At 39.4% G+C, this 24,779-nt stretch overlaps 1 protein-coding gene across 5 annotated transcripts; it reads left to right on the forward strand.

Annotated features, from left to right (window-relative positions):
• The first annotated feature begins 1,750 nt into the window (after window positions 1-1,750).
• clip2 (CAP-GLY domain containing linker protein 2) lies at window positions 1,751-23,357 on the forward strand. 5 transcript variants are annotated; one of them, XM_087806843.1, is made up of 17 exons: window positions 1,751-2,354; window positions 5,297-5,518; window positions 9,349-9,839; window positions 11,557-11,681; window positions 13,444-13,657; window positions 13,871-14,068; window positions 15,167-15,270; window positions 15,342-15,402; window positions 15,561-15,656; window positions 17,516-17,869; window positions 18,671-19,253; window positions 19,806-19,889; window positions 19,957-20,113; window positions 20,956-21,118; window positions 21,182-21,370; window positions 21,443-21,502; window positions 23,008-23,357. In XM_087806843.1, exons 2-17 carry the CDS (start codon window positions 5,404-5,406, stop codon window positions 23,017-23,019), a joined length of 3,006 nt encoding a protein of 1,001 aa, XP_087662969.1. In that variant the 5' UTR covers window positions 1,751-2,354; window positions 5,297-5,403; the 3' UTR covers window positions 23,020-23,357. The 5 variants fall into 5 exon arrangements, with proteins under 5 accessions (XP_087662969.1, XP_087662972.1, XP_087662973.1 ...); XM_087806846.1 differs by lacking the exon at window positions 15,561-15,656 and adding an exon at window positions 16,245-16,289 and having other exon boundaries at window positions 1,752-2,354; XM_087806844.1 differs by lacking the exon at window positions 1,751-2,354 and adding an exon at window positions 3,820-3,921.
• Window positions 23,358-24,779: the final 1,422 nt, after the last annotated feature.

Consider the following 24,779-nt stretch of genomic DNA (forward strand, 5'->3'; position numbering starts at 1 on the left):
GATCAATGGTAGATATATATATATATATATGTCAACATTAGAGTGTAAATCATTATGATAGTTTAAGTGTTTGTGTCTTTTTTAAATGAATGTAATTAGAAGGAAATAAAAGTTAAAAAATACAATTTTTCATGTAAATTAAAATGCATTATTAATTTAGTGAGTGTCAAAAGTTTAGATAAATAATTTTCATTAATAAAATAATATAAAATATCTTTTCCATGTCAATTTAATCATTCAATTGTTTGTTGAAACAGTGTCAACTTCTAAATGAAGCCTCACTCATAACTCAAGCCACTCACGTCTGTGATTAGTGAAAGGTTTTCCAGATTATTCCGGCTCCCACCAACATTCTTTTCTGCCACATCATCATATTCCAGCTGTCGGATTATCAAAGTGATAGAAAACCCACCGTGTCGTAAATCCCTCGTTGCTCCTGATCATTCTCCATCTCTTGACGGCTCCGGATCTCTGATCTTCGATGCTGTGGATCACATGGCGGCGGCAGCATCATAATGGGATTAATCGTGTAATCCAGCTGCCGCGAGGTCAACGTCCACCCGCCCGGGGAACACTGGTCCTTTATTGTGGCCCACAGAGAGACCTTATCCAGAGACGCTGCATATTCATGCGGCCCGCTCGGGTCCGAGGGCGACTCTGGTTCCACTTTTAATCTGAGGAGATATCGCTGGGATTATCAGCACGTACAGAATATTCTAAACCATCAGCAACAGGTGGATCTGGAGTCACCTGGAGGTCAGGGTTCAAGGGGTTCATTCCAGGACTCGATGATCAATACGTTACTTGACTTCATCTCTGACTGTCTGGACATTCCTATACCAGAGTGCAAATGTGATCTGTACATCGCTCAATCCACAACATCCCATCCAAGATTGGCTTGTTGCAATCTATCATGAGAATGAGTCTTCTGGCTCAGCTCAACTCTTACAGGACGACACGAGTCAAGAGTGCAAGGACTTGAACCCTCAAACCGACTACTGAACCAAAAAAGAAAAATTCTAATCTCGGTGTTGAACTAAGAATTCTTAACTCGAATCCGAATGTTTTGCATAAATAAATAAAGTGACTTAAGTGTTGGACGAGGTCGCGTTCAGAGATGAAACGCCCAGCACACCAGCGGACCAATCACAGCCTTTCAAAAATCCAACGTGTTAAAGCGCCGCCCACCGGCGAAGGAAGGATATGACACATACATGTTTGATGACCACGTGTTTGCAGTCACTGTTCAACCAAACTCTACGTTCACAAAAAAAATATCTTCAATTTAAAGTTTTATTTTTATACGCGCATGCGCCAAACTAGACTTAGAGTTGAGCCAAATGACGCATTGTTTCTTATTTTTTCAAACTGACACATTACGTCAAATTTTTTACTGTTTCAATGTTGAATAGTTCGGAAAATGGAAATAAGACCAAAATTATGTTTTTTAACAAAAGGTTTTACGTCATAAATATCAACAAACGAATAAAGAAAAGCGGCAGGAACTCGTTGAGTATGTTTTAACTATTTTATGTTTTCTTATACTGACAACCGAGTCACTCTTTCAAATTAATAACCGAAAAATAATGTTTTTCCACTAAACGGAAGCCGAATTAATAATTGTATTATTATCTTTATTTTTTCAGATTTATTATGGTTGATGGTGGGAAAACACTACCTTCAGCTGCCACTAGTCCGCGCTGGTGTTTTTTTTTTTTTTTTAATAGACTCAAGACATTTTTTTGTGTCGTCTAACTGATGCCGATTCACAAAGACGACCTGTCTCTTGGTCGTGTGCGAGGATTTAAATGTGTTTATTGTGATTTCTCGGTAAGGATCAGACATTTAAGTTGAAAAATCGCTGCCGTTTCCGGTGAAGTTCTGCGCTGAGGCTCGTCTGTCATCCTCTCGTCTCTCCCCCAGGAGGCTCCTCTTCTTCCAGCCCCCTTTGTTCCGTCTGGCCGGTGGGCTGAGTCACAGAGGGGCAGAGCTAGCCGGCAAGAGACCGTGAGGAGGAAAGAAAAAGAAAAAGATTCAATCTGTTCCTCTGAGAAAACTGAAAGTTGCTGGTGGTGCGTTTAGGAACAATCGGGATTTGGGAAAAACGCCGTTACGTGTCGACGCTTTTTCTGTGACTGCTCCCTTTTTCCTTTTTTTTTTTCCTCCGTCCATCCTGACAAACGGAACCGGCTAATCTCCTGCTGACACCGTGGTTCCATCACCATCCTCCTCCTCCTCCTCCTCCTCCTCCGTGGATCCAGCATCCATATTTGCATCCAGGGAGTGGCCGCCGCTGACCCGCTCCTCCCTGCTCAGATAAAAGTTATTCCCGGAGACTCCTCGGAGACTGGAAGGTGAGTTCCCTTCCCAAGAAAAAAAGAAAAAAAAACCGGCTCCGGGTTGTGTTTTATCTCTATGCTGAACGGTGATCGAGGGACGTGAACGCCGCGTGGACCACGTTGCCGCAGTCGTTACAACAATGGACTAAAAACTGCTTTAACGTTTTTGTTGAGATGCGCATTTTTTTTTCCCACCATCTGATCGATGCTACACGATCGAAACCGTGATGGCGGCTCGTGGGTTCGAGAACATGTTTACGTGTGACGTGACCTCCAGAAAAAAAACCTCCTTTGTTGGTGTCTTTTAGTGGATAATCCAGATGTGCTCGTGTACGTGTGGGCTGCAACATCTGGGCCACGATCCTGAGCGTGTTTTGTTGGCGTCATGTCACCCAGATGGTGACTGAACTGTTGGGTTAATACTTGCAACACCTTGATGTACCAACATGATGATCATACACTACATCATTCTGCCTTTTGTGCTCAAATAAATCCAAAAATAAACAGTATTATCTGAGTAGAAACAAGAATCTTACTCGCTGTCCCAGGTGTCAAACTGGATCACACAATATGACTCGAACAAGATCAATATTTATATTTATTGAACATGTAACAGGACATAGAAATATCAGGCTCACCTTTGGATTTCTGAAAGGTTAGCATTGAGCATCAGAAGCTAGTTTTCAAACACCAAAACCAAAACCAAAATCCTCTTGTAACAAAACAATTTGATGTTTAAAATGAACATGTGTTTGAGATTTTCTTTTTTAGTTTTTGGTTTATTATAGAGGTGTGTATTGGCAAGAATCTAGTGATACAGGGACAATGATACGATATAGTGATACTGCAGTATTTGTAGTATTGTCTAGTACTTTGGTGTTGCAGAATTTACAGACCACATGAATCTTGACGAAGTCGTAACTGCTTCCATTTGTTTTGAAACCAAAATATGTCCAAACATCAGCTTTGAAAGCTGCTGCGAGTCGACTGTATCCTCTCGTCCTCAGTTACGGCCGGGATATTTTACGATTTCATTTGTTCTTTACCTGTAATGACTCCTGCTGTCTCGGGGCCTGTTTAATAACAACACAAAATTGAGCAAATACTGTCAGTATATGCATATAAATTGTAAACTTAAAAGGTATCAATATTTTCTCACACATCTAGTTTACTATGAATACATATTGAAATTGATTTTAAGAGAATATTGTAGGTTATACAATGTATGTTGTAAACATGAATACATACATCTAGAATCAAGCTGAACATAACTTTTTCTTTTCATTCATGTGGATCAAGGTTTAAATACAAACTCTGTAAACTCAGCACTTTCATCATGTATTACAGAGATTACATAATTATGATGAAATAATCCTTTCATTTTCTTTAAAGTCCTAATAAATACCTTATTTTTGTTATGTGACATTGATTAAATCAATGAAAAAAGACGATGCCATCAGTGCTAGCTTTACGACACAGTATAGCAGGACATTTTCGACCACTTTTGGATCAAAAATAGTCCCAAGATACGAGTCAAAGTGAGTCAAAGACGTACCCGACAAGCGTCAAGAGACATCTTGAAGTAAATATCACTGATCAGTCGTATCTTCCGTCCATATTTATGATAAAATCAACATTTTATTTTCTCAACAAACATAAAAGCTATGCTAGCTTTCCGAGTATAGTTCCTATGGAAGTGTACCTTCAGTCGCCATCTGTACGTATATGTACACGGACAGTAAAACCAAAGATACCTGCTTTAAAATGAAGATGTTATGACGTGTTGTCATAATAAAATAACACTTTTCTGTCAAAAGTGTTTCGCTTTTGCTTAACAGGTAATGGTTTGATTTCTAACATGAAGCTAACTGCACATATGTTTCTTGATTTATGGCACAAATGCAGAAGCATTTGTTAATTTTTCTGGTTAGTTAAAAATAATAACATGTTATAACATGCTATACAAGATATTTCTCAATTTTCTAACTGTGTCAAAAGCTACAGTCTGTGATTAAAACAACAATGGCTACCGGCGCTAGCATCGTAGCGAGCTAACTGTCAACAAGGCTGTTCGTCTTCGATTAGTTGTTCCAGCTACTAACACTAAAAATATGTTCAGCAAAAATGTCTGCATCTGGCTGGATGTCACCGGTTTTGTGTGTTTGAATGGTGTTCGGTGTCTGATGGAGGATCAATCGCTGCCTTGCTGCGGGGCACGGTGGCAGCAGTGTGGTGTTACAACACCGTGGATGTGTAACTCACACCTGCACACACTCCTCCATCATCGCTGCTGCAACAAAAATAGTCCAGAGGGTTCTTAGAAGCTTTGTCTGAGACCATGGTTCTCACTAGAGATTGGGTGGAGAAGCGAAGAAGAAGAACTTCCTACCCCCGGTGGAAGAGTGGAGTAGTTGAATTAATAATGGGATTGTGTGCAAATGTGTGAGGAAAGGAAAGATGAGTAAAATAATGGAGGGATGCTAGATGGATGATAAAATATAATTTATCGATCGACAGACGGAGAAAAAAAATTGATAGGAGGACGAGCGGATAGTATGAACAGAAATGTTTTTTAATGGATGTACAAGAAGAAAGAGAGATGAATGAATGGATAGATTCCTCCAGAATTGTACTGAACTAATTGTTGAACAAAACTAGGTTAGTTAGATTGTTGTGTGAGCGATGGATATATGAAGAAATTGATGAGAAGATGAACAAACGAGTGCATGAAGGGATGTATGAAAGGGTAAGTTGATGATAAGATGGATTGATGAACAGATAGATAGAGGACAGGGCAGATGGCTGAAGGATGATTGATAGGAAGAACAAAATGAATAACAAAAGAGATGATGATGTATTGAGGAATGGTAGGATGAAGAAAGAGATGAGTAAACAAGCAAGCGTGTCTCGAACAAAAAGGTAAAACAGATGACAAAAGTTTCTCCTCTCCTCCACAGCTCTTCTGTGGTCTCGGCAGGACATGGACCTGGGAAGTCTCTGCCTCCCTCTGTAGACCCGCTCGCCTCTTCCCTCCGCTGAGGAGTCCCCGGGTCGTTGCCGCAGAATGAACATGCTGAAGTCCACCGGACTGAAGATTCCTGGCCGCGGGCCCAAACATTCCAGCCCAGTCCCACGGACGTCAGTGGGAGGAAGCGTGGGCCCCCTGCTCCCCAAAGACAGTAGGTCACTTCCTGTCTGTCCTTGGAGACGTTTTTTTTTTTGGGTGAATCATGTGTTTCCTGGAGATAATTACAGACAGTGTTCGGGAACAAACTCTCCCTTTGAGGGAAAATAACTCCTGATACTTCTAACTTCACTGTGTAATCCACGTGTCTCCTATTCTTACACTCTTGTGTCTTGGTGTGTATTGACAAGCGTACCACGATACAATACAATATACTGCTATACTGTAGTAACAAGGATATATTTGTAGTATTGTCAAGTACTTGACTCTGGTGTTGCAGCATTTACAGACCACATGACTCTTGACGAAGTCGAAACTGCTTTCATTTGTTTTTTAAACTTAAATATGTACGAAAATCAGCTTTTAAAGCTACTTGAGTTGTAAGTAAGTAAGTAAGTAAGCAAATTATATATGTAGAGTATATGCTTTTCCAGACCAGGGTCACAAAGCGCTTAAACAATCAAAACAAAACTCAATAAAATACATACTTAAAAGATCAAGATGGAGCTGTCTTGCCTGCAGTTGATACCAAAACTCTGCAGCGAGAATTCTGACCCGCTCTAGTAGAAGAACTCACATTTCTCCGATCCTTAAATCTCTTCACTGGTGCCCAGTTTCTTTCAGGATCAACCTAAAAATGTTGGTTCTATCTACTCATCCTCATATTTTATACACACTTTATTAATATATAAACAATAAAAGAACTAAAATATGATTTGAAGTTCAAAAAGGTAATGCAATGTTAGAAGGCAAATGGATACAGTACTGTCAAATATGTATATGTTATCCTGAAAGAAAAAGCTATATTTAAGTGTATCAATATTTTCCACACAACCCTATCGTTGCGGTATTTGGTGAGTCTTGAGTCATACTTGTTTGATTGATCTATAAGCAGATCAAGTAAACTTCTCTCTGGTCACGTGATCTTGAGTCAGTGGTCACAGGTTGTCCGCGTTTCCAAAGTAACACTGTTTATCCTCAGTTGAGGTCGTTTGTTAAGGATATTATGTAGCCATTAGCGCCACAATGCTATCTTAGCTTCTGCTTAAGTAATTTTATAGTTGGATGGATGGAAGTGAAGTAAATGGATGGATGAAAATGTTAATAAATGTACAAAAGAAAGGGTTGATGGAGGGATGGATGGATGGATGGATGAAAAGAGGGCTGGATGGATGGCTGGATGGGTGAAAAAGAGGGATGGTGAAACAGCTGGGGAGAGTATCAAGAAATAGGGAAATAAAGATGAAGGTTGGATAAACAGATGGATGGAATAATAAATTGATGAGTGAATGAAAGGATGGAACAGATTAATGAAGCGATAGAAATATCGTTTGATGGATAAATAAATGTGTAAATGGATAAAAGAACAAGTGGAAGTTTTAAAAGAGAGTGATGAATGGATAGCTTGAGAATGGAAGGAAGGGTAAAGAAATGTATGGATGAAAGGAAGAACAGATGGATTGATGACAAAACAGACGGAGAGAGGAATGGTGGACGAGCAGATGGATGGATGGTCATTTTATCTGAGCTGCATCGTTTTTAAACAACGTCGTACAGGAACGACGGAGGAGTGAAGAGGAGGAAGAGTGATGGAAGAAGGGAAAAAGGCAGTAGTAGGATAAAAAGAGGAGCAGGTGGAAGAAGCAGTGAAGAGATAAGAGAAGAAGGGAGGAGGGGCGAGAGGGAGGAAACTTGTGGAGGTCTCATTGTGGCGAGCGGATGAATGGAGGGATTCAGCTGGAGGTGGGAGGAGTCGCCTGTCAAAGTGAAGCTTGTGCTCCTGGACCTTTTTTAGCCCCGCGCCGCGGTCGCCCCGGCAACCTTCCCTTCGTCACGTGACCTCAGGTTTGGGGGTCACATGGTTCCTGCTGATCTGACTGTGATGTCATCAGAGCCAAAGTGCTGACTCGCTGCGAGATGTGAACCGCAAGGACAAAACTTTATTGACAAAAGCATGAACAAAAGTTTGGTTTTGTCTATAAATTTTTGGACAGAGGCTGAAATAGGACATTTGACGGCCTCACCTGTCGACACCTGGTCGTCTTGACGACTCGTGCCTCTGATCAAATGTGGCCGGATTCGTTTTGACCCAGTTCTGCTGTGACCTGGTTCACTTCTCCGTCTGCTTTTTTTTAAAATGTTGATTCCAAGCTCAGCAAAGCATAAATAAAACCCAACAATGTTAGATTTTCACTAGCTCTGCCAAATACAAACAAACCTCCCCCAGACACTTCCTTCATTCCTTGAATGCAGCACGAGACCTTGAATGCACCACGGAACATATGGGACCAATTGGGGCATAAAACTCAAGCTAGCGGGGTTCTGGTGCCGCGGGTCGGTTCTTCTCCTCCTCCTCCTCGGCTCTCAGGGTGTCTGGCACCAGATTCCCGGCCCGGCTGATATAAACGTTTGCCGTCAGCGTCGGTTCGCCTTTTTTTTTTCTTCCCCGTTGAAAATAACCAGCAGATCGTTTTCATGCTGACCCAGTTTCCACAAGAATCTGTTTGTACACTTCGGAATCTTTTGGCGTTTGGTTCTGAAAGACCCGGCGTGGAAACGGTCCAACTAGTTAGTTCTGCAGAAACAAAACGACTCTTTCATCCACCTTTGGATGTTTAAACAACCTTTTGAAACGAAACGAGCGATAATTATTTATTTATCTTTGAACCGTTATTGTATATATTGTTGTTATTATTAGTAGTAGTCGGATGAATATGTTTGTTTTTTTGTAAGCAGTTAGCATCGATAGCTCAACGGCAACATTAGTTAGCACTGATGTTGTTAGCGCTACACAAGTTAGCTGCGTTTCTGCCTCGTCATATATTAGTTTGTAGCTTTAAATGCTTAAAAATTTAGATTCAGGACAGTAGCTTATATTTTCAACTGTTATTGTAAATACTACATAAGAATTTAATCGTTATAGTTACAAGTCTCTGAACCGTTACAAGGCTTATTGTAGCATCAACAACTATAGCATTAGCACTTTAACGTAAATCCTTTTATTTGTGGACATGTTTGATTTCAAGGTATTTAATTCATATACATTTAAATTGTTATTTATGTTTACATTATTTTGTGGACTGGTTTCTTTTTTTATACATTTATTCATTTGATCTATTTTTTAGGAATGGGTGGGTTTTCTATTTCTTTTAAACTAACATTTTCTTTTTTGAGGACCATTAAAAATATATATATATTCATTACTTATGTTTACATTCTATTAATGGACTTGTTTCTTAAAAAATGTATGTATTTGCAATATTATTTAAATATGAATTATGTTTGCATTCAAAATAAATTGGACCATGAAAAAAATGTATTCATTTAAGATAATCTTTAAAAAGGTACTCGTATTTATAAATCTGAAAGATTTTTAAATGTTACTTCTGTTTACAGACATTTGCGATAATTTTTAAAAATCTAATCTAAAATCTTTTAATGTCACGTGTGTTTACATCTTACTTGGATTAGTTAAGTTTCTATGTATTAATTTGAAATTAATTTTAAACGTTACCTATTTTTCCATATCATTGGGGTCTTGTTTGTTTTTTAATGTATTCATTTTTCAATGTTTTTTTAAATAATACTTCTATTTAAATGTTATTTGTTTCTTTAATGTGTTAATTTGCAATCATTTTTAAAAATAGTACTTGTATTTATATTTTGTCAGTGGACCAGTTTATTTTTAATGATGATATGTTGATACATGGTATGTTGATGACACATTTTATTTGTGGAAAGTTTAACTTAAAAGTATTAATTTAAAATAATTTTAAAATAATGTTTAAATGTTACTTATGTTCTCTATTTCTTGTGTTCCCACAGACTTCCCCCTCAAACCTCTCACTCCCACCAAGCTGACTGAAGAGGGCGATGAAGTCCTGGGCGACTACACGGTGGGCGAGCAGGTCTGGGTCAACGGGGTCAAACCCGGCATCATCGCCTACCTGGGCGAGACGCAGTTCGCCCCGGGCCAGTGGGCCGGCGTCATCCTCAACGACCTGCTGGGCAAGAACGACGGCTCGGTGGGCGGCGTGCGCTACTTCGAGTGTCAGCCCCTGCAGGGGATCTTCACCAGACCCTCCAAGCTCAACCGCCAGCCGGCGGCCGACAGCGACAGCCTCTCCACCGACTCGCAGAACCAGAGCCAGCAGGGCGTCGCCCCGTCCGGGCAGAGGGTGGTGGTGATGCCGCTCAGGGAGGGGCTGCTCAACAGCACCGTGAAGACCGGGAACGAGTCCGGCTCCAACATGTCCGACAGCGGGTCGGTGAAGAGGGGCGGCGACAAGGACCTGCGACCGGGAGACCGAGTTCTGGTGAGTGACTTTGGTCAGGAAAATTCTTGTCTCGTCTTTTTCCGATTATCCAGGTTTGGGTCGCGGGGGCAGCAACTTCAGCGTGGAGGCCCAGACTTTCCTCCCCTGTTTACTCGTTAGAGAATAGAATATACAGAATGTTTATATATATATATCTTATATATATACTGCATATATACTGTATATATATGAAATAAAAGAAAAAAAGAAAAGAAAAGTACTATCAATTTAAAGAAATATACTGTACATTTACATCAAAGGACAAGTAAATAATTAATAAATATTAAACTAAAACACATTAAATTGAATTAAATAATATTCATGATTCATGGTCCGTATGAATCCCAGTCTATGACATGACATGATATGATTAATATATGATATAATATACATGTATTCATCCCACATAGAGGAAATTAAAGTTACTACAGAAAGATTTCAAATACATACACATTTGTTAAGACAAGCACTAATATATAAACAGTAAAAACAAGAATCAAATAATAATAATAATATAATATAATATTAAAATAATGTGTGTATATATATATATATATTTTAAAATGGCAAATTAAAATTATAGAAACATATCAACATCAATAAACATTATTTTTACTAGTTAATTTAGTACATATGCACACAATACAGAAGTACGTGAGGTAAGATAGTTATTATCATATCACCAACAGCAGTGAGCAGGAAGTAGCGTTGAATCTCCTTCCTGTAACTCGGAATGTGAAATAAAGCAGGATTTGGAGAAAAAAAACATAAAAAGAACCCCAGAAAAACATGCAGTATTTTCTGAAAAGTGATTTCGCAGTTTTATAGAAATAACATTAAGTAAAGTTTAAAGAAAACTTTTAAGAGGATTCTTTAAATGTGTTGTTTTTTTTAACTTGAATTATGCTTTTATTATTTTACATTTAACTTGTTTTTAAATACATATTGAATTAGATATTGTTCTATGTTTTTATTTTAAATAGTATTCATTATGCAGGGCTGTCAAACTCTTCACACAAGGGGTCAAAACCTTTCAGCAACCAAAATGCGACGCATTTGTTGTGTTCATCTCCGGCTCATTCGTTAATCATTGAGAGTAAACGAGTGACGACAGGAATGTTCTGCCGTCTGGACTTTTAATCCACTGATGCACTTCCTGTGAGGATGGATCCTGTCAGATCTGGATCAATATCGGATCAATACACTCACGATCAGCAGCTCTTAAGAGACGAGCTTCCACCTCAGCTGCAGCTCTGACGCAGGAACTCATTGTTGATGGACGAGCAAGTAAAGACCAGAGGTTTTAGTGGTAAAACTGTCTAAAGTGGTAAAACTGAGTGAATACACTAATGTATTGGAAGTATTGTAGTATTTTTGTCTCCTAAAGTAGGCGCACAATAGTGGCAGTTGCAGTGTAAGTACTGTGGGAGTGAAGCAGTAACAGTAGTACTTTACATAATACTTGATATTTATGTTATAGATACCACTTTGATGTATGTTTGTAGATATTTATTCAACATTGACGTCGACTCAAATTTCACCTCTGAGACTGTGGGTGTGTGTGTGTAGGTGTGTGTGTGTGTGTGTGTTTGTGTAACAATCCCTGAGGTGTATCACATGGCCACTCTAATTTAGACCCAAAGATGTCACCGAGACAATAGTTGTGTGTTCTTGAAGAAGAGTCAACACGTGTGTGTGTGTTTGTGTGTCTCCTCAGGTGGGGGGCTCAAAGATGGGGGTGATCCGATACATGGGGGAGACCGACTTTGCCAAGGGGGAGTGGTGCGGAGTGGAACTGGACGAACCCCTGGGGAAGAATGACGGAGCGGTCGCTGGGACGAGGTGAAAACTAAGAAACTTGAAGAATCTGTACACATGCTGTATATACAATTGTGTATACATTCACACACATTCACACACATACACGTCAATACACACGCAGTGCATAAAAACACTCAGACACACATGCAATATTCACAATCACACAATGCAGGTGTACACACACATACACATTTATATACACAGTATAAAGTACACAAACATGCAGCTTACACAAAAACAAATATATAAACACACAGTATGCAGAAACATGCAGTATATATACACAAGACAAACATGCACATACAGTATACACAGACATACACTTCACACACACAAAAATACGCACATAATATATACATGCATGCAGTATATACACACACAGTATACACCAAAATGCATTTTACATATTTTAAAAAGTGTACACACATGGTAAACTGTACACAAACATGCATGATATACAAACATATACGCACACAGTGTACACAAACATGCAGTACACACAAAGAAACAAATATGCACACACAGAATAGACAAACATTCATTATACATATATACAAAATGTACACACAGTATACACAAACATGCAGTATATACACAGCATACACAAACCTTAATTTTACACACACGGTATACTCAAATATGCAGTATATACACACACAGTATACACAAACATGCATTTTACATTCTTTAAAAAGTGTACACGCACAGTTGTACACAAACATGCATGATATACAAGCATATACGCACACAGTGTACACAAACATGCAGTACACACAAAGAAAAAATATGCAGACACAGAATACACAAACATTCATTGTACATATATACAAAAATGTACACACAGTATACACAAACATGCAGTATATACACACAGCATACACAAACCTTAATTTTACACACACAGTATACACAAACATGCAGTATATACACACAGCATACACAAACACGCAGTATATACACACAGTATACACAAACACGCACTATATACATACAGTGTACACAAACACGCACTATACACACACACAGTATACACAAACATGCAGTATATACACACAGTGTACATAAACACGCAGTATATACACACAGTATACACAAACACGCACTATATACATACAGTATACACAAACACGCAGTATATACACACAGTATACACAAACACGCAGTATATACACACAGTATACACAAACACGCACTATACACACACAGTATACACAAACATGCAGTATATACACACAGTATACATAAACACAAAGTATATACACACAGTATACACAAACACGCACTATATACATACAGTATACACAAACACGCAGTATATACACACAGTATACACAAACACGCACTATACACACACAGTATACACAAACATGAAGTATATACACACAGTTTACATAAACACAAAGTATATACACACAGTATACACAAACATGCAGTATATACACACAGTATACACAAACATGCAGTATATACACACAGTATACACAAACACGCAGTATATACACACAGTATACACAAACATACACTATATACATACAGTATACACAAACCTGCAGTATATACACACAGTATACACAAACATGCAGTATATACACACAGTATACACAAACATGCAGTATATACACACAGTATACATAAACACGCAGTATATACACACAGTATACACAAACACGCACTATATACATACAGTATACACAAACCTTCACTTTACACACACAGTGTAGACACAAGTACACACACATCCTTACTAACACACACAGTGTTAACACAACTGTCTCCTCCTCAGGTACTTCCAGTGTCTCCCCAAGTTCGGCCTGTTCGCTCCGATCCACAAGGTGATCCGGATCGGCTTCCCGTCCACGAGCCCGGCCAAGGCGAAGAAGAGCAAGCGCATGGCCATGGGCGTGTCCTCGCTGGTCCACAGTCCCAGCAGCTCCTCCATCAGCTCCGTCAGCTCCGTGGCCTCGTCCGTGGGGGGACGGCCGAGCCGGGCCGGGCTGGTGAGCACTTCCTGTTCATGTTGCTGTCGCCGTGACGTCACTGGCAGACCACCTTGACGGTGACGAGATAGAAATGAATTTAAACCCAAAAGGGGAGAAGCGCCCTCTGGTGGTCATGGCGAGGTTTTACGCTTAGATTTCTTCCATCTTTCCAATAAAATGATTATTGATCGATTGGTAAAGTTCAAAGGTTGACAAGATGTCCGTCCTCAGCTGACGGAGACGTCGTCACGTTACGCTCGTAAGATCTCGGGCACGACGGCGCTGCAGGAGGCTCTGAAGGAGAAGCAGCAGCACATCGAGCAGCTGCTGGCCGAGCGCGACATGGAGCGAGCAGACATGGCTAAAGCGACCAGTCACATCTGTGAGGTGGAGAAGGAGATGAACGCCGTCAAGTCGCAGCACCTGCAGGTCCAACTCTTCTCCTCCTTCTCTTTATGCTCTACTCCCTCTCTTTCTTTCTCCTCTTTTCTCAGCCATCATTTTTATCTCTTTTTGTCTCTTTTATTTCTCCTCCGCTTTTCCTGAACGTACTCCCTTTGTTTTTCCGCTTCTACATCCCTTCCTTCTCTACACCCTTGTTTTCCTCGCCCCTCTCCTCCATCCCTTCTACCTCTATCAGCTCCTTTTCTCTCTTCTGTCTTTCCTCCCCTTTTCATGAACCTTTCTCTTTCTTTTCTCTTATTGTCGCTCTTGCTCCTCTCACCCCTTACATTTTTAAGTCTTCTACATTTCTGCCTTCTTTCTTCCCTTTTTATCCTCTACTTTGCCATGTCTTTTACTTCCATTTTTCCTATTCTACCTCTTTTTTCTTCCCACCATCTCTTCCTTTTCCCTCTCCTCCATCTAGCTCCATCTCCTCCCCTCTTACTTTTGATTTATCCCCTTCTACCTCTCTTCCTTCTCTCCTTTTCCTCACCCCCGTCTTGTTTCCCTCTCCTCCCTCTCTTCCTCCCCTCATCCCTTACATTTGCCCTCTTTAACATCTCTACCTTATTTCATAGCTTTTCCTCCCTCTGTATTTAAGTTCTATTTTTTCCTATACTCTCCCTATTCCTCCATTTATCCCTCTTTTTTTCTTCCCTCCATCTCTTCCTTCTTTTCTTCCCTTTCCATCTCCACATTTTCCTCCTGTCTCCTCTCATCACTTTGATTTATCCTCTTCTACACCTCTTCCTTCTCTTCTCCCATTTTCCTTCTCTCCTCTTCTTAATCTCTTTCCTCTTTCCCTCTCACTCTATTTTCTCACTCCTCTGTCTCTACCGTCTCCTTTCTTTTCACCCCACTCTCTCTATTCGCCTTTTCTCCGATGGCTCCTTTCTTCTTCCTCTACTACCTTTTAGTTTTCCTCAAATCCATATCCTCCCATTTTTCCTTCCCTCCTTCTCTTCCCCTCTCCTCCTCTCCTCTTCCCTCTATTCATTTTCACCTACCATCTTTCTTTCCTCTAGTTTTCTTCTGCTTTTATTTCTCCCCAAGTCTGAGAACAAACTGTCTTCTGCGCTTCAGTACGTGACGGAGAACGAGAACACGCTGCTGCAGGTGAAGAACGTGTTGGCGAGCGCGCAGAAGGAAAAGACGGAGTTGGTCAATCAGCTGGAGGAGGAGAAGAGGTTCGTCCGGCGCCGGACTAGTCTTCTCTGGTGTGGCCGACAGACGAGTCACGAGTCTTTGTGCTCCTCAGGAAGGTGGAGGACCTGCAGTTCCGCGTGGAGGAGGAGTCCATCAGCAAAGGAGACCTGGAGGTACGTCGCTGTCACCGTGTCCCTGCTCAAACAGGAAGTGCCGAAGCCAGAAACAGGAAGTGGAGACCCTCCAAACATAAAACAGTCGACTGTCACCAGATTCTGTTTCTTCCTCCTCTCTCTTGTTCCTTCTCTTCTTGTGTGTGTGTGTCTCGTAGACTCAAACTAAACGAGAGCTCGCTCACATTCGCCACCTCGAGCGAAGTTTGCGCCTCGAGAAGTCCAAGTCTGAGGAGCTTCTCAGGGAGACCCGGGTAAACCTGAGACCTGTCACTGGAGACCCCGCATGTCGCTTTCATCATCTGTAATGGGGCTGCGGAACTTAAACCCACGATAGCCTTTGCCTGCTTTCACGCGACACATGCATGTTTCTGCAGAAACCTGCAGCTGCTCCAGCAGGTCCTGGTTCATCGTCTGCTTCTTCTTCCCCCTGCTGTCTTCTATGCTTCTGCCTCTGTTTTTCCGGTGACTCGTGCCGCAGACGCTTCTGCCTCCGTCGGTCACGGTCTGCATCTTGATCTCGCTCCTCCCTGTCTGCTGCTCTTCAGTTTGGTGACTGCGACTCGATCTTTTTTTTTCAATAAGTCGCCACAAAATGATCTAAATTATTCTTCCCAGTGTCAACATGATAGGCTACTTCAGGCGTCTGCGCATCTGTGATCAGCCAATCACAGCAGGCCACTTAAAAATGAGTCCTAAACTCGACATCCTGAAGTTCATTTACTGTATCTTCCTCTCGACATGCTGGTCCGGGTCACGACAAACCTCCGGACTTTCAGATCCACGTGGGGTTCAAAGTTGAGGTTTGAATCTCTGGTTCCAGTTCTGCTTCTCGTCCACAGAGACGCCGCAGCCGAGAGTCCCCGAGGTCGGCTGGCAGAGACCAGGTGACTCCAGATTTGACTGGTTTGGACCTTTGATCCACTTTCCAAAAAAAAAAAAAAATCCTTTCAATCCTCCATCGACCCACGACACGGGTCGGGAGGTTCTGATCTTCCCACTTACTCTCTTACATCTGGACCCAGAGTTCTTGTAGCTTTTCTGGACTTCAAAGTTCTCGATCACCAATGATTGACAGCCTCGTCTCTCCACTCGCTCCTCCTGCTTCTGTTTTGATTGTGTCTGCGCATCTGTGCGTGTCTGCGCAGTCGGCTGCTGGTTTGATTCCTGGACAGAGACGCGGCTCATGAATTTAATAAATATTTAAGAAAAAAAATCTTAAAATAACATTTTAACAAGGTTTAAAAAATAAATATTTTTCTAAAATACCATCTAATTTTAAACCACATTTTTTGTAAGAAAATACAATTTTAAATTATCCATATTTCGTCCAATTTTGTTTATTTTAATTATTTAAATTTAAAATCAATTTTTTTTTTTGTGTGTTTTATAATTCAAATGTAATATTTCCTTTTGATTATATTTTCTGTTTATATATATTACTAGTAATGATTGTTTCACTTTTTAATTTTGTCTATATTTGTTTAAAACATTTATTTCAATCTAGTATTTTCCCATTTCTATTATATTTAGTCATTATTTTCAAGTTTTTGTATATATCTTATTGAATTAAATATATAAACATTTTAAATATTTAAAATCTGTACTTACAACACATTTTCTGATTTAAAATGATCTTCTTTATTAAGCACTTCATTTTTTCATAATTATTTTTATTTCTTTTTCATAAAATGTATGTTATTTTAAATTAAAATGTAGCAAAAAAGTTGTAATTTAACTGTAAAAAATGTATTTTGATTTTATATATATATATATATATATATTTTTTTTTTTTTTTTTTTTAATTTAATATAAGTAAGTAAGTAAGTAATTTTTATTTATATAACGTTTAATTATATTTTCTTTTTTAAGTTTTTAATTAAATATACAAATAAATCTATAAATAAATATTTATATTATTTTTTAACTATAAAAAACAATCTCATTTATTTAGAAAAATATGTAACTTAACTGAAAAAGTAAATCTTTCAGATATTTAATAATTTCGTTTTAATTTTTTAAGCATAAATATTTTATTATCTTGATCAAGGCCGAGCTCTCTGTCCAGCGTTCAGTTCTATTCCGACTCACTGTCGCTGTCTTGTGTCTCCAGCAAACCACGGTGGAGGAGCAGAGTCGCATCGCTCGTCTGGAGGAGGATCTGGGCCTGAAGAGGGCCGAGGTCGCCGCCCTGCAGGTGCAGCTGCTCGGCCTCGGCTCGCAGGCGACGGACGGCGAGCAGCCGGAGGCGACGGCGCTGCGAGAGCGTCTGCTGAGCGCCGGCCTGGAGCATCAGCGCCAGAACAGCGAGCAGCGCGACAAGTACGAGGCGGCGCTGGCGGCGGGTCGGCAGGACTCGGAGGCGCTGAAGACTCTGGTGGAGAAACAGAACCAGGAGATCGTGGAGATGAAGCTGAAGGTCGGACAGGCGGCCAAAGAGAACGTGGAGATGATGGAGACTTGGAAGGTTTGTGCTCTTCTCCGTTCCTGTCTTCCTCCTCCTCTCTTTCTTTTTTAACACTTTCATCTCTTCCCACCTTTGTTTCTTTTTCTAATCTCTTACACGTCTCGATCTCCCTCCACTCCCTTTTTCTTTTGCTCTTCTTCTTCCTCATTGTTTTTTCTCGTCCTCTTCATTTACTCTTTTTTTTTCTTATGTTCTTCTTCCATTGTTTTTTTCCTCTTTTTATTTCTCTATTCATTTTATTCTTCCGACTTCTCATTTTCCACTTCCTACCCCACTCCCTCTTTTACAACATCTCCTCTTATCCTTGCCTTTTCTTTCTATTTTCCTCTTTTTGTTTTCATTGTATCACTTCTTTTTATACTTCTGCTTCTTTGACTCTGCTCCATTCCCCACTTTCTTTTTGTCTTCCATTCAATCTTCCTTTTTTCTTCAAAATCTCATTTTATCACTTTTTCAACATTTTACCTTGTCTTTCTTGTACATATCTTTTGACATTTTTTGGTTAATCCAATTTTGAACTTTATTTTTTTGTTACTTTTCATCTGCTTCTTCCGATTTCTCATTTTTCCCTCTTTGACTTACATCCATTCTTCATTTTCATTCTTCTTCTTCATCTTGTCTTCATTTTATCACCATCTTCTTCTTTCCTCTCTTCCTTTCCTATTGCTCTTCCTCTTTTGGATTATATCGTATTCCTTTTTTCCTTCCAATCTACTTGTTTTTTTATCTTCTAGTCATTTTCTTCTTCTCCTTCTCTTTATCCCCTGTTCTCTTTCTAACTCTTTCTCTTTTCCTGTTCAGGCTAAATTCGACTCCCTGGTGAGCGAGCACCAGCGCTCTCTGGAGGAGCTGCGAGCTTCCTTCAGCAGCGATCATGTGACCACAGCGGGGCAGGAAGTGGACGCTCAGGAGCTGCGTGCGACCCTGGAGAGCCTGAAGATGGAGCACCAGCTGGAGGTGGAGAACCTGAAGGCCAAGCACAAGATCGAGGCGGCCGTGCTGGTCAAGGAGCGAGAAGATCTGTCCGCCCGCCTGCAGGAGGCCAGGGAGCAGCAGGTGTCAGACGGCGGGCAGACGTGGAGGGCGGAGTCCAGGGGTCCGACGCAGGAGGCGGCGGCGGAGAAGCTGCAGCAGGCGGAGCGGCGTCTGGCGGAGATGCAGGCGCAGCGAGAGAGGAGCGAGGAGGAGCTGAGGCGCCGTCTTACGCTGGCGGAGACGGCGGCGGAGGAGCTGGAGGTCACGCGGAGGTCGCAGGCCGAGGGTCGGGAGGAGGTGCGGCGTCTGGAGGAGCAGCTGAAGGTTCTGACCAATCAGCTCCAGAGCCAGACGAGCGACGCCAACGAGAGCATCCGCGAGATCTCGGACGAGCAGAGCAACATCGAAGGTTAGGAGCTATGATTTAATTATTATTATTGTTTTATTGAAAACGTTTTTTTATTGAAATGTTGTTTTTTTAAGCATTTTATTATTTTTTTAATAATTCAATTGAATAACTTTTAAGTTGAATGTTTTGAATGTGTTTAGTTTTTTTAATAACTGAATTAAATGTACATTTTCCAAACGTTTTTTACACATATTTACATTTTTATAATTCCGATAATTCAAAAATAAAGTTTCTTAAATCAACAGTTTTTATTTCATAGCCTTTAAAATTCAATATACAATCTTTGTGTTTTAGTGCTAACATATTACATTGAATTACAATACATTGAATTTAATTATTCAATAAAAACCTCCTATTTATCCTATTAATATAGAAAATAGAAAACAATCGCAGAAAAAAAATGAAAAAAAAATGAAGTAAAGAAAGTTTAAAAATGTAAAATGTTAAACTTTAACTACTTTCATGCAAAAAAAACCATTGTTATCAACTTAAACGATTCAATCTCAAGGTCACTAAACTAGCTGGAATAACCTTGAGAAAATGTTCCTGCAGGGATGACGGACAAGCTGCTGAAGAGAGAGAAGGAAGTCTCGACTCTAGCCTCTCAGGTGGAGGCGCTGAGGTCGCAGCTGGCAGGTGAGGCTCCGAGGCGAGGTCGCGAGTTCAACTCCGGGTCGGCTGACGCTCTGATCCTCGCCCACAGCTCTGGAGGTCAAAGTTCACGCGGCGGACAGGAGGGCCGACACGCTGGCGAGGGAGAAGGCCCGGGTGGAAGCGGAGCTGGAGTCCGTCACCAGGAGGTCACATGACGCCTCGGGTCAGCTGGTCAGCATCAGCCAGGATCTGCTGAAGAAGGAGAGGTGAGGACCTGTCAATCAAACCGTGACAGATTTGTATTTTATAATTAGTTTAATTTAAGTTTTGTTATGTATTATAAGTTGTATTACCTTTATTATGGAAGTTTATCAATTATATTATACATTTTTGTTTTGGAGAAGATGTGTATTTATATATATATATATATATATATACATACATACATATACATATATAGAATATATATAGAATATATATATATATATATTGTTCTATTACAATAAAAATATTATTAAAAATGTAGATAAAACTGTTGGATAAAGTATAGAAATATATAATTGTCATTAGAATATTTAATTAATGAATGTAATATTAGTTTGTCTGGTTGTACTATTATACCAACATGTTTATATTACATTTAAAAGGATACAAATAAAAAAAAAAGTCTGATTTCGGAAATTTGAATTATTGTTATTAGAATATCAAACTCTTTGTAAAGATAATAATTTAATTGATTTAATTCAATAATTAAATAAAAAACAAATTAAACCGTTCAATATATCAAGATTATTCAAATTATCAACTCATTAATAAAGTTAGAAACATTTGAAATGTGGAATTAAACTGTTCAGTATTTTACTGTAACTGCAATACTTTTATTAACTAACCTTTTTATCCAATATACAGTTAATATTATGACCTACATTATTTAATGTTTCTATTATATATCAACATTCATTTTTTATATATATTTCTTCTTCTATAGATTATTATGAACAAGTCAAATGAGCTTAAATTGAATGATTTAGTTATAAAATTATAGACATTTTTTTTTTAGCTTTATTTTGACGGTTAACAGTTAGAGCTTCTCACTCGTCGTCCGCAGGAGTCTGAACGAGCTCCGGGTTTTGCTCCTGGAGTCTCATCATCGGCACTCGCGAGACCTTGAGAAGGACCTGACCCGAGAGGTTCACAAGGCAGAGTGGAGGGTGAAAGAGCAGAAGCTTCAGGAGGACATCAAGACTCTGCGAGAGAAGCTCCTCCTGGTGGTGAGATCCCGGCACTGCACTCGACCACAGGGAGCGGGGTCATGTGACACGTCTGCGTTCCAGGGTCGGGAACACGCGTCGCCCGAGCACCGCAGGTTCTCCATGCTGGAGCCGTCGGCGCTGGACTCCGAGGTGACCCGGCTCCGTCAGCGGCTGCTCAGCACCGAGGAGGCCTTGAGGAACGCCCTGGACCACAACCAGCAGGTGGACCAGCTGGTCCAGGCCATGAACCGCCACCCGCAGAAGAGTCCGGTACGTAGCGACCCAGGAGCTCAGATTTAACTTTAGTGCAGTAGAGTCCAACTTACTGTCGGTCTCGTCCAGGTCCTCGCAGCCAAGTCCTCCAACGGGATTCATCACCAGCCGGCAGCGACCACGCATGAGGTTTGAGTGACATCATCTTAGTGACATCATCTTAGTGACATCATCTTAGTGACATCATCTTAGTGACATCATCTTAGTGGCATCATCTTAGTGGCATCATCTTAGTGACATCATCTTAGTGACATCATCTTAGTGACATCATCTTAGTGACATCATCTTAGTGGCATCATCTTAGTGACATCATCTTAGTGACATCATCTTAGTGGCATCATCTTAGTGACATCATCTTAGTGACATCATCTTAGTGGCATCATCTTAGTGACACCGTCTTAGTGACATCATCTTAGTGGCATCATCTTAGTGACATCATCTTAGTGACGACATCATCTTAGTGACATCATCGTAGTGACATCATCTTAGTGACATCATCTTAGTGGCATCATCTTAGTGGCATCATCTTAGTGACATCATCTTAGTGACATCATCGTAGTGACATCATCGTAGTGACATCTTCTTAGTGACATCATCTTAGTGACATCATCGTAGTGACATCATCTTAGTGACATCATCGTAGTGACATCATCTTAGTAACATCATAGCTTTTTAAAAATATGTACTTCAAAGTTATTGTTTTTTTCTAATTTACTATTAACCTTTTATTTTTACTTGTTCCTCAAACTTCTATTTAATCACTTTTATGACACAAAACTATTATTTTTCCCTTCTAAAATGTTAATTCATTTTTTTAAAAGTTGTAATTTAGTTCTTTTATTTCTCATTTTCTAGATTTTTTTTCCTTCTCCCTCTTTATTTTCTCACTTTTATCATATTCATGTTAAATATAATCTGCATTAAATACACTGTTTTTTTACGTTAAAAAATGTCCTTGAGTAATCCCTCTGTTCTATTTAATCTCATTTAATACTAAAACTGTTTTAAAAGTCTTGTCTTTGCTTTTTAATTAGTTTTTATTTAAAGTTAAAATATAATTGTTTTATTTCTCATTTTATTCTTTTTTCCTCGTCATATTCATTCATATTTCTTATATAACTTGTTTAAATAAATAATAAACATTTTAGAAACGTTGTAAGCAAAGACTATGCTTTTAAAGAAGATTTTGGGTAATAAATGTGATTAAATAATAAACAATTGAAGATAAAATGTCATTGTGATTAAAAAATTAAAATAAAAAAGAATTTAATGTAAATGATATTTAACATGAATATAATTGTGAGAAATATAAGAAAATAATGAGGAAAACAAAGACGAAATCCAAACAGTTGTCTTTCTTTTTTCCTCATTATTTTTCTATTTTTCTCTCCATCATATTCATGTAAAATATAATTATCATTAAACTCATTTTATATATGTATCTTTATTAAAAACATTTATTTTATTAATTATTTTCTAGATTGTTTTTCTTTGCTTCCTCAATATTTTCTCATTTTCCTCTGCATCATATTCATGTTACCATTATTTGCATTAATATAATTTTTTTTATATATTTATTTAATTGAATTTACCTTAAAAAGGTCATTCTCTCACTGAACGATCTCTCCACTCAGGATCAGCACTGATGACGGCGGACGTTCAGGAAAAGTTCCTCCGTCACAGTTTACACCTTCGAAACCAAAACCTCTCGTCTCCACGTGAACGGAAGAACGCGAGTGTATCATAAAAAAAGATGGCGGAGGCGAGGTTGCCACGGCAACCGCTGTCGCATCACTGTAGTTAGAAAACTTGGCTGCCTGAACTTCTTTTGTTTTGGAAAAACAGACGGACGTTTTTATTTATTTGGATCCTTTTATCGCCGAGAGGCGGTTTCTCTCCTCAGAGCTGAAGAAGAAGAAGAAGAAAAAAAGTTTTCATTCTTGTCTCAAGATCGAATCAAAAAAATAAGGTTTCAAGGCTCAAACGTTTTCGTCTTCTGCTTGTCCTGGATGTCATGTGACTGGTTTGAGGCGAACGTGTTGCTACAGTTGCTGCTTTGAAGATACGTCGTCAGATTGTTCCATAGTTTTCGTTCTTGTTGGAAAAGTTTTGAGAGATTCGTACAACTCAAGTTTGACACCCCTTTGTCGTGAAACCAGGCTTGAGGAAATTTAAAAAAAACTTTATCGATATCAGATTACGAACATGGTCAGATTTGGAAAAAAACTTAACATTTACTTGAGGGAATTATTATTTTTCTAAATGTGTTCTTCAGAAGGCAAAATGCAGAAAATAAAATCACGAAATAATCACTGTTACATTTACATTTAAGTCAATATTTTTAAAGATATGACATTTTAATTCAAGAACCAAAACTTTGTAAACAATGTAGGAAAGAAAAACCTTCAAAAATGATGACTTCCCAAAGATTTAAAATGAAAATATTCAGTGTAAAAAATCTGAAACCTCAAGAAATAAAGTCTTGACGAAGCGAGAAGAAAAGAACTGACGGTTCTAGTCGGCGTCTGATGATAAACCAGATTCACCGCAACTTGTCCACTGACTTCAAATTCCGAGAATCAAAGTGAATATTTTCATTTAAAAAAAAACGAGCTGCTCCGAAACGCTGCGCGACAGGAAACCACAGAAGAATCGAGGCTGTGACTCGCAGCAGCAGCAGCAGCAGCTTTTCGGCTTCTCTTTTGACTCAAAACAATCCAACGTTTAGAATCCAACCCGTCACGTAATCCGATTGTTTCTTACAACTCGAGAGTTGGATCCGATCGTATCGGACGTTAAGACGACGTGTCAGCGTGTCGACCACAAGCGCCTCCTCGCACAAATCTCAACAGATGATCAAAAATCAAAAAGATTTTCATTTCCGACGTGACGTCAAACGACGTTCGCGTGAAAATTGTAATTCCGAGAAGTCTTGTTTCTTCGTGATAAACCAACGCCGTTAGCTTGAAACATTTTCGCACCTGCTCTTCACGAATTCTAAAAAAAACACACTTGCGAGAAAACTCCTGTCAATAAGATGTTTTTGCAATGCTAACTGAGCTAAATGCTAACAGGTCTAGAGATTTTGTTCACGATAATTCACGTTGCTAACAAATGCTCTTCACATCGGATTAGTATATACTGTTGACTTGAAATAAGCTGTTTACGATAAATCCGTGTTACTGGGTAACATTACCTCTACAGAACTGGTATTTACACCTTGCTACGCTTATTAGCTAATAGGTTGAGCATAGTGTTTGTCGTAAGAAATACTTTTCACGCATTCTCGTGAGTCATTGTAACAAAGGCAACATTGCACAATAAGATAAAAACGGTACCCGGTTGCTTTTCAGCGAAAAGGAAATAATTTGAAGTTTTGCAACGCTAACAATGCTATCCTCTAACA

The sequence above is a fragment of the Callionymus lyra genome, chromosome 14 (assembly GCF_982586985.1).
Source record: "Callionymus lyra chromosome 14, fCalLyr1.hap1.1, whole genome shotgun sequence".
NCBI lineage: Eukaryota > Metazoa > Chordata > Actinopteri > Syngnathiformes > Callionymidae > Callionymus > Callionymus lyra.

What these genes read in the sequence shown, in the direction of transcription:
- clip2 (XM_087806843.1), top strand. Translation starts at nt 5,404, where the DNA reads ATGAACATGCTGAAGTCCACCGGACTGAAGATTCCTGGCCGCGGGCCC. An exon ending in GGAGCGGTCGCTGGGACGAG is followed by an intron (nt 11,682 to 13,443) that starts GTGAAAACTAAG and finishes TCTCCTCCTCAG; the next exon opens with GTACTTCCAGTGTCTCCCCA. An exon ending in AGATGATGGAGACTTGGAAG is followed by an intron (nt 17,870 to 18,670) that starts GTTTGTGCTCTT and finishes TTTCCTGTTCAG; the next exon opens with GCTAAATTCGACTCCCTGGT.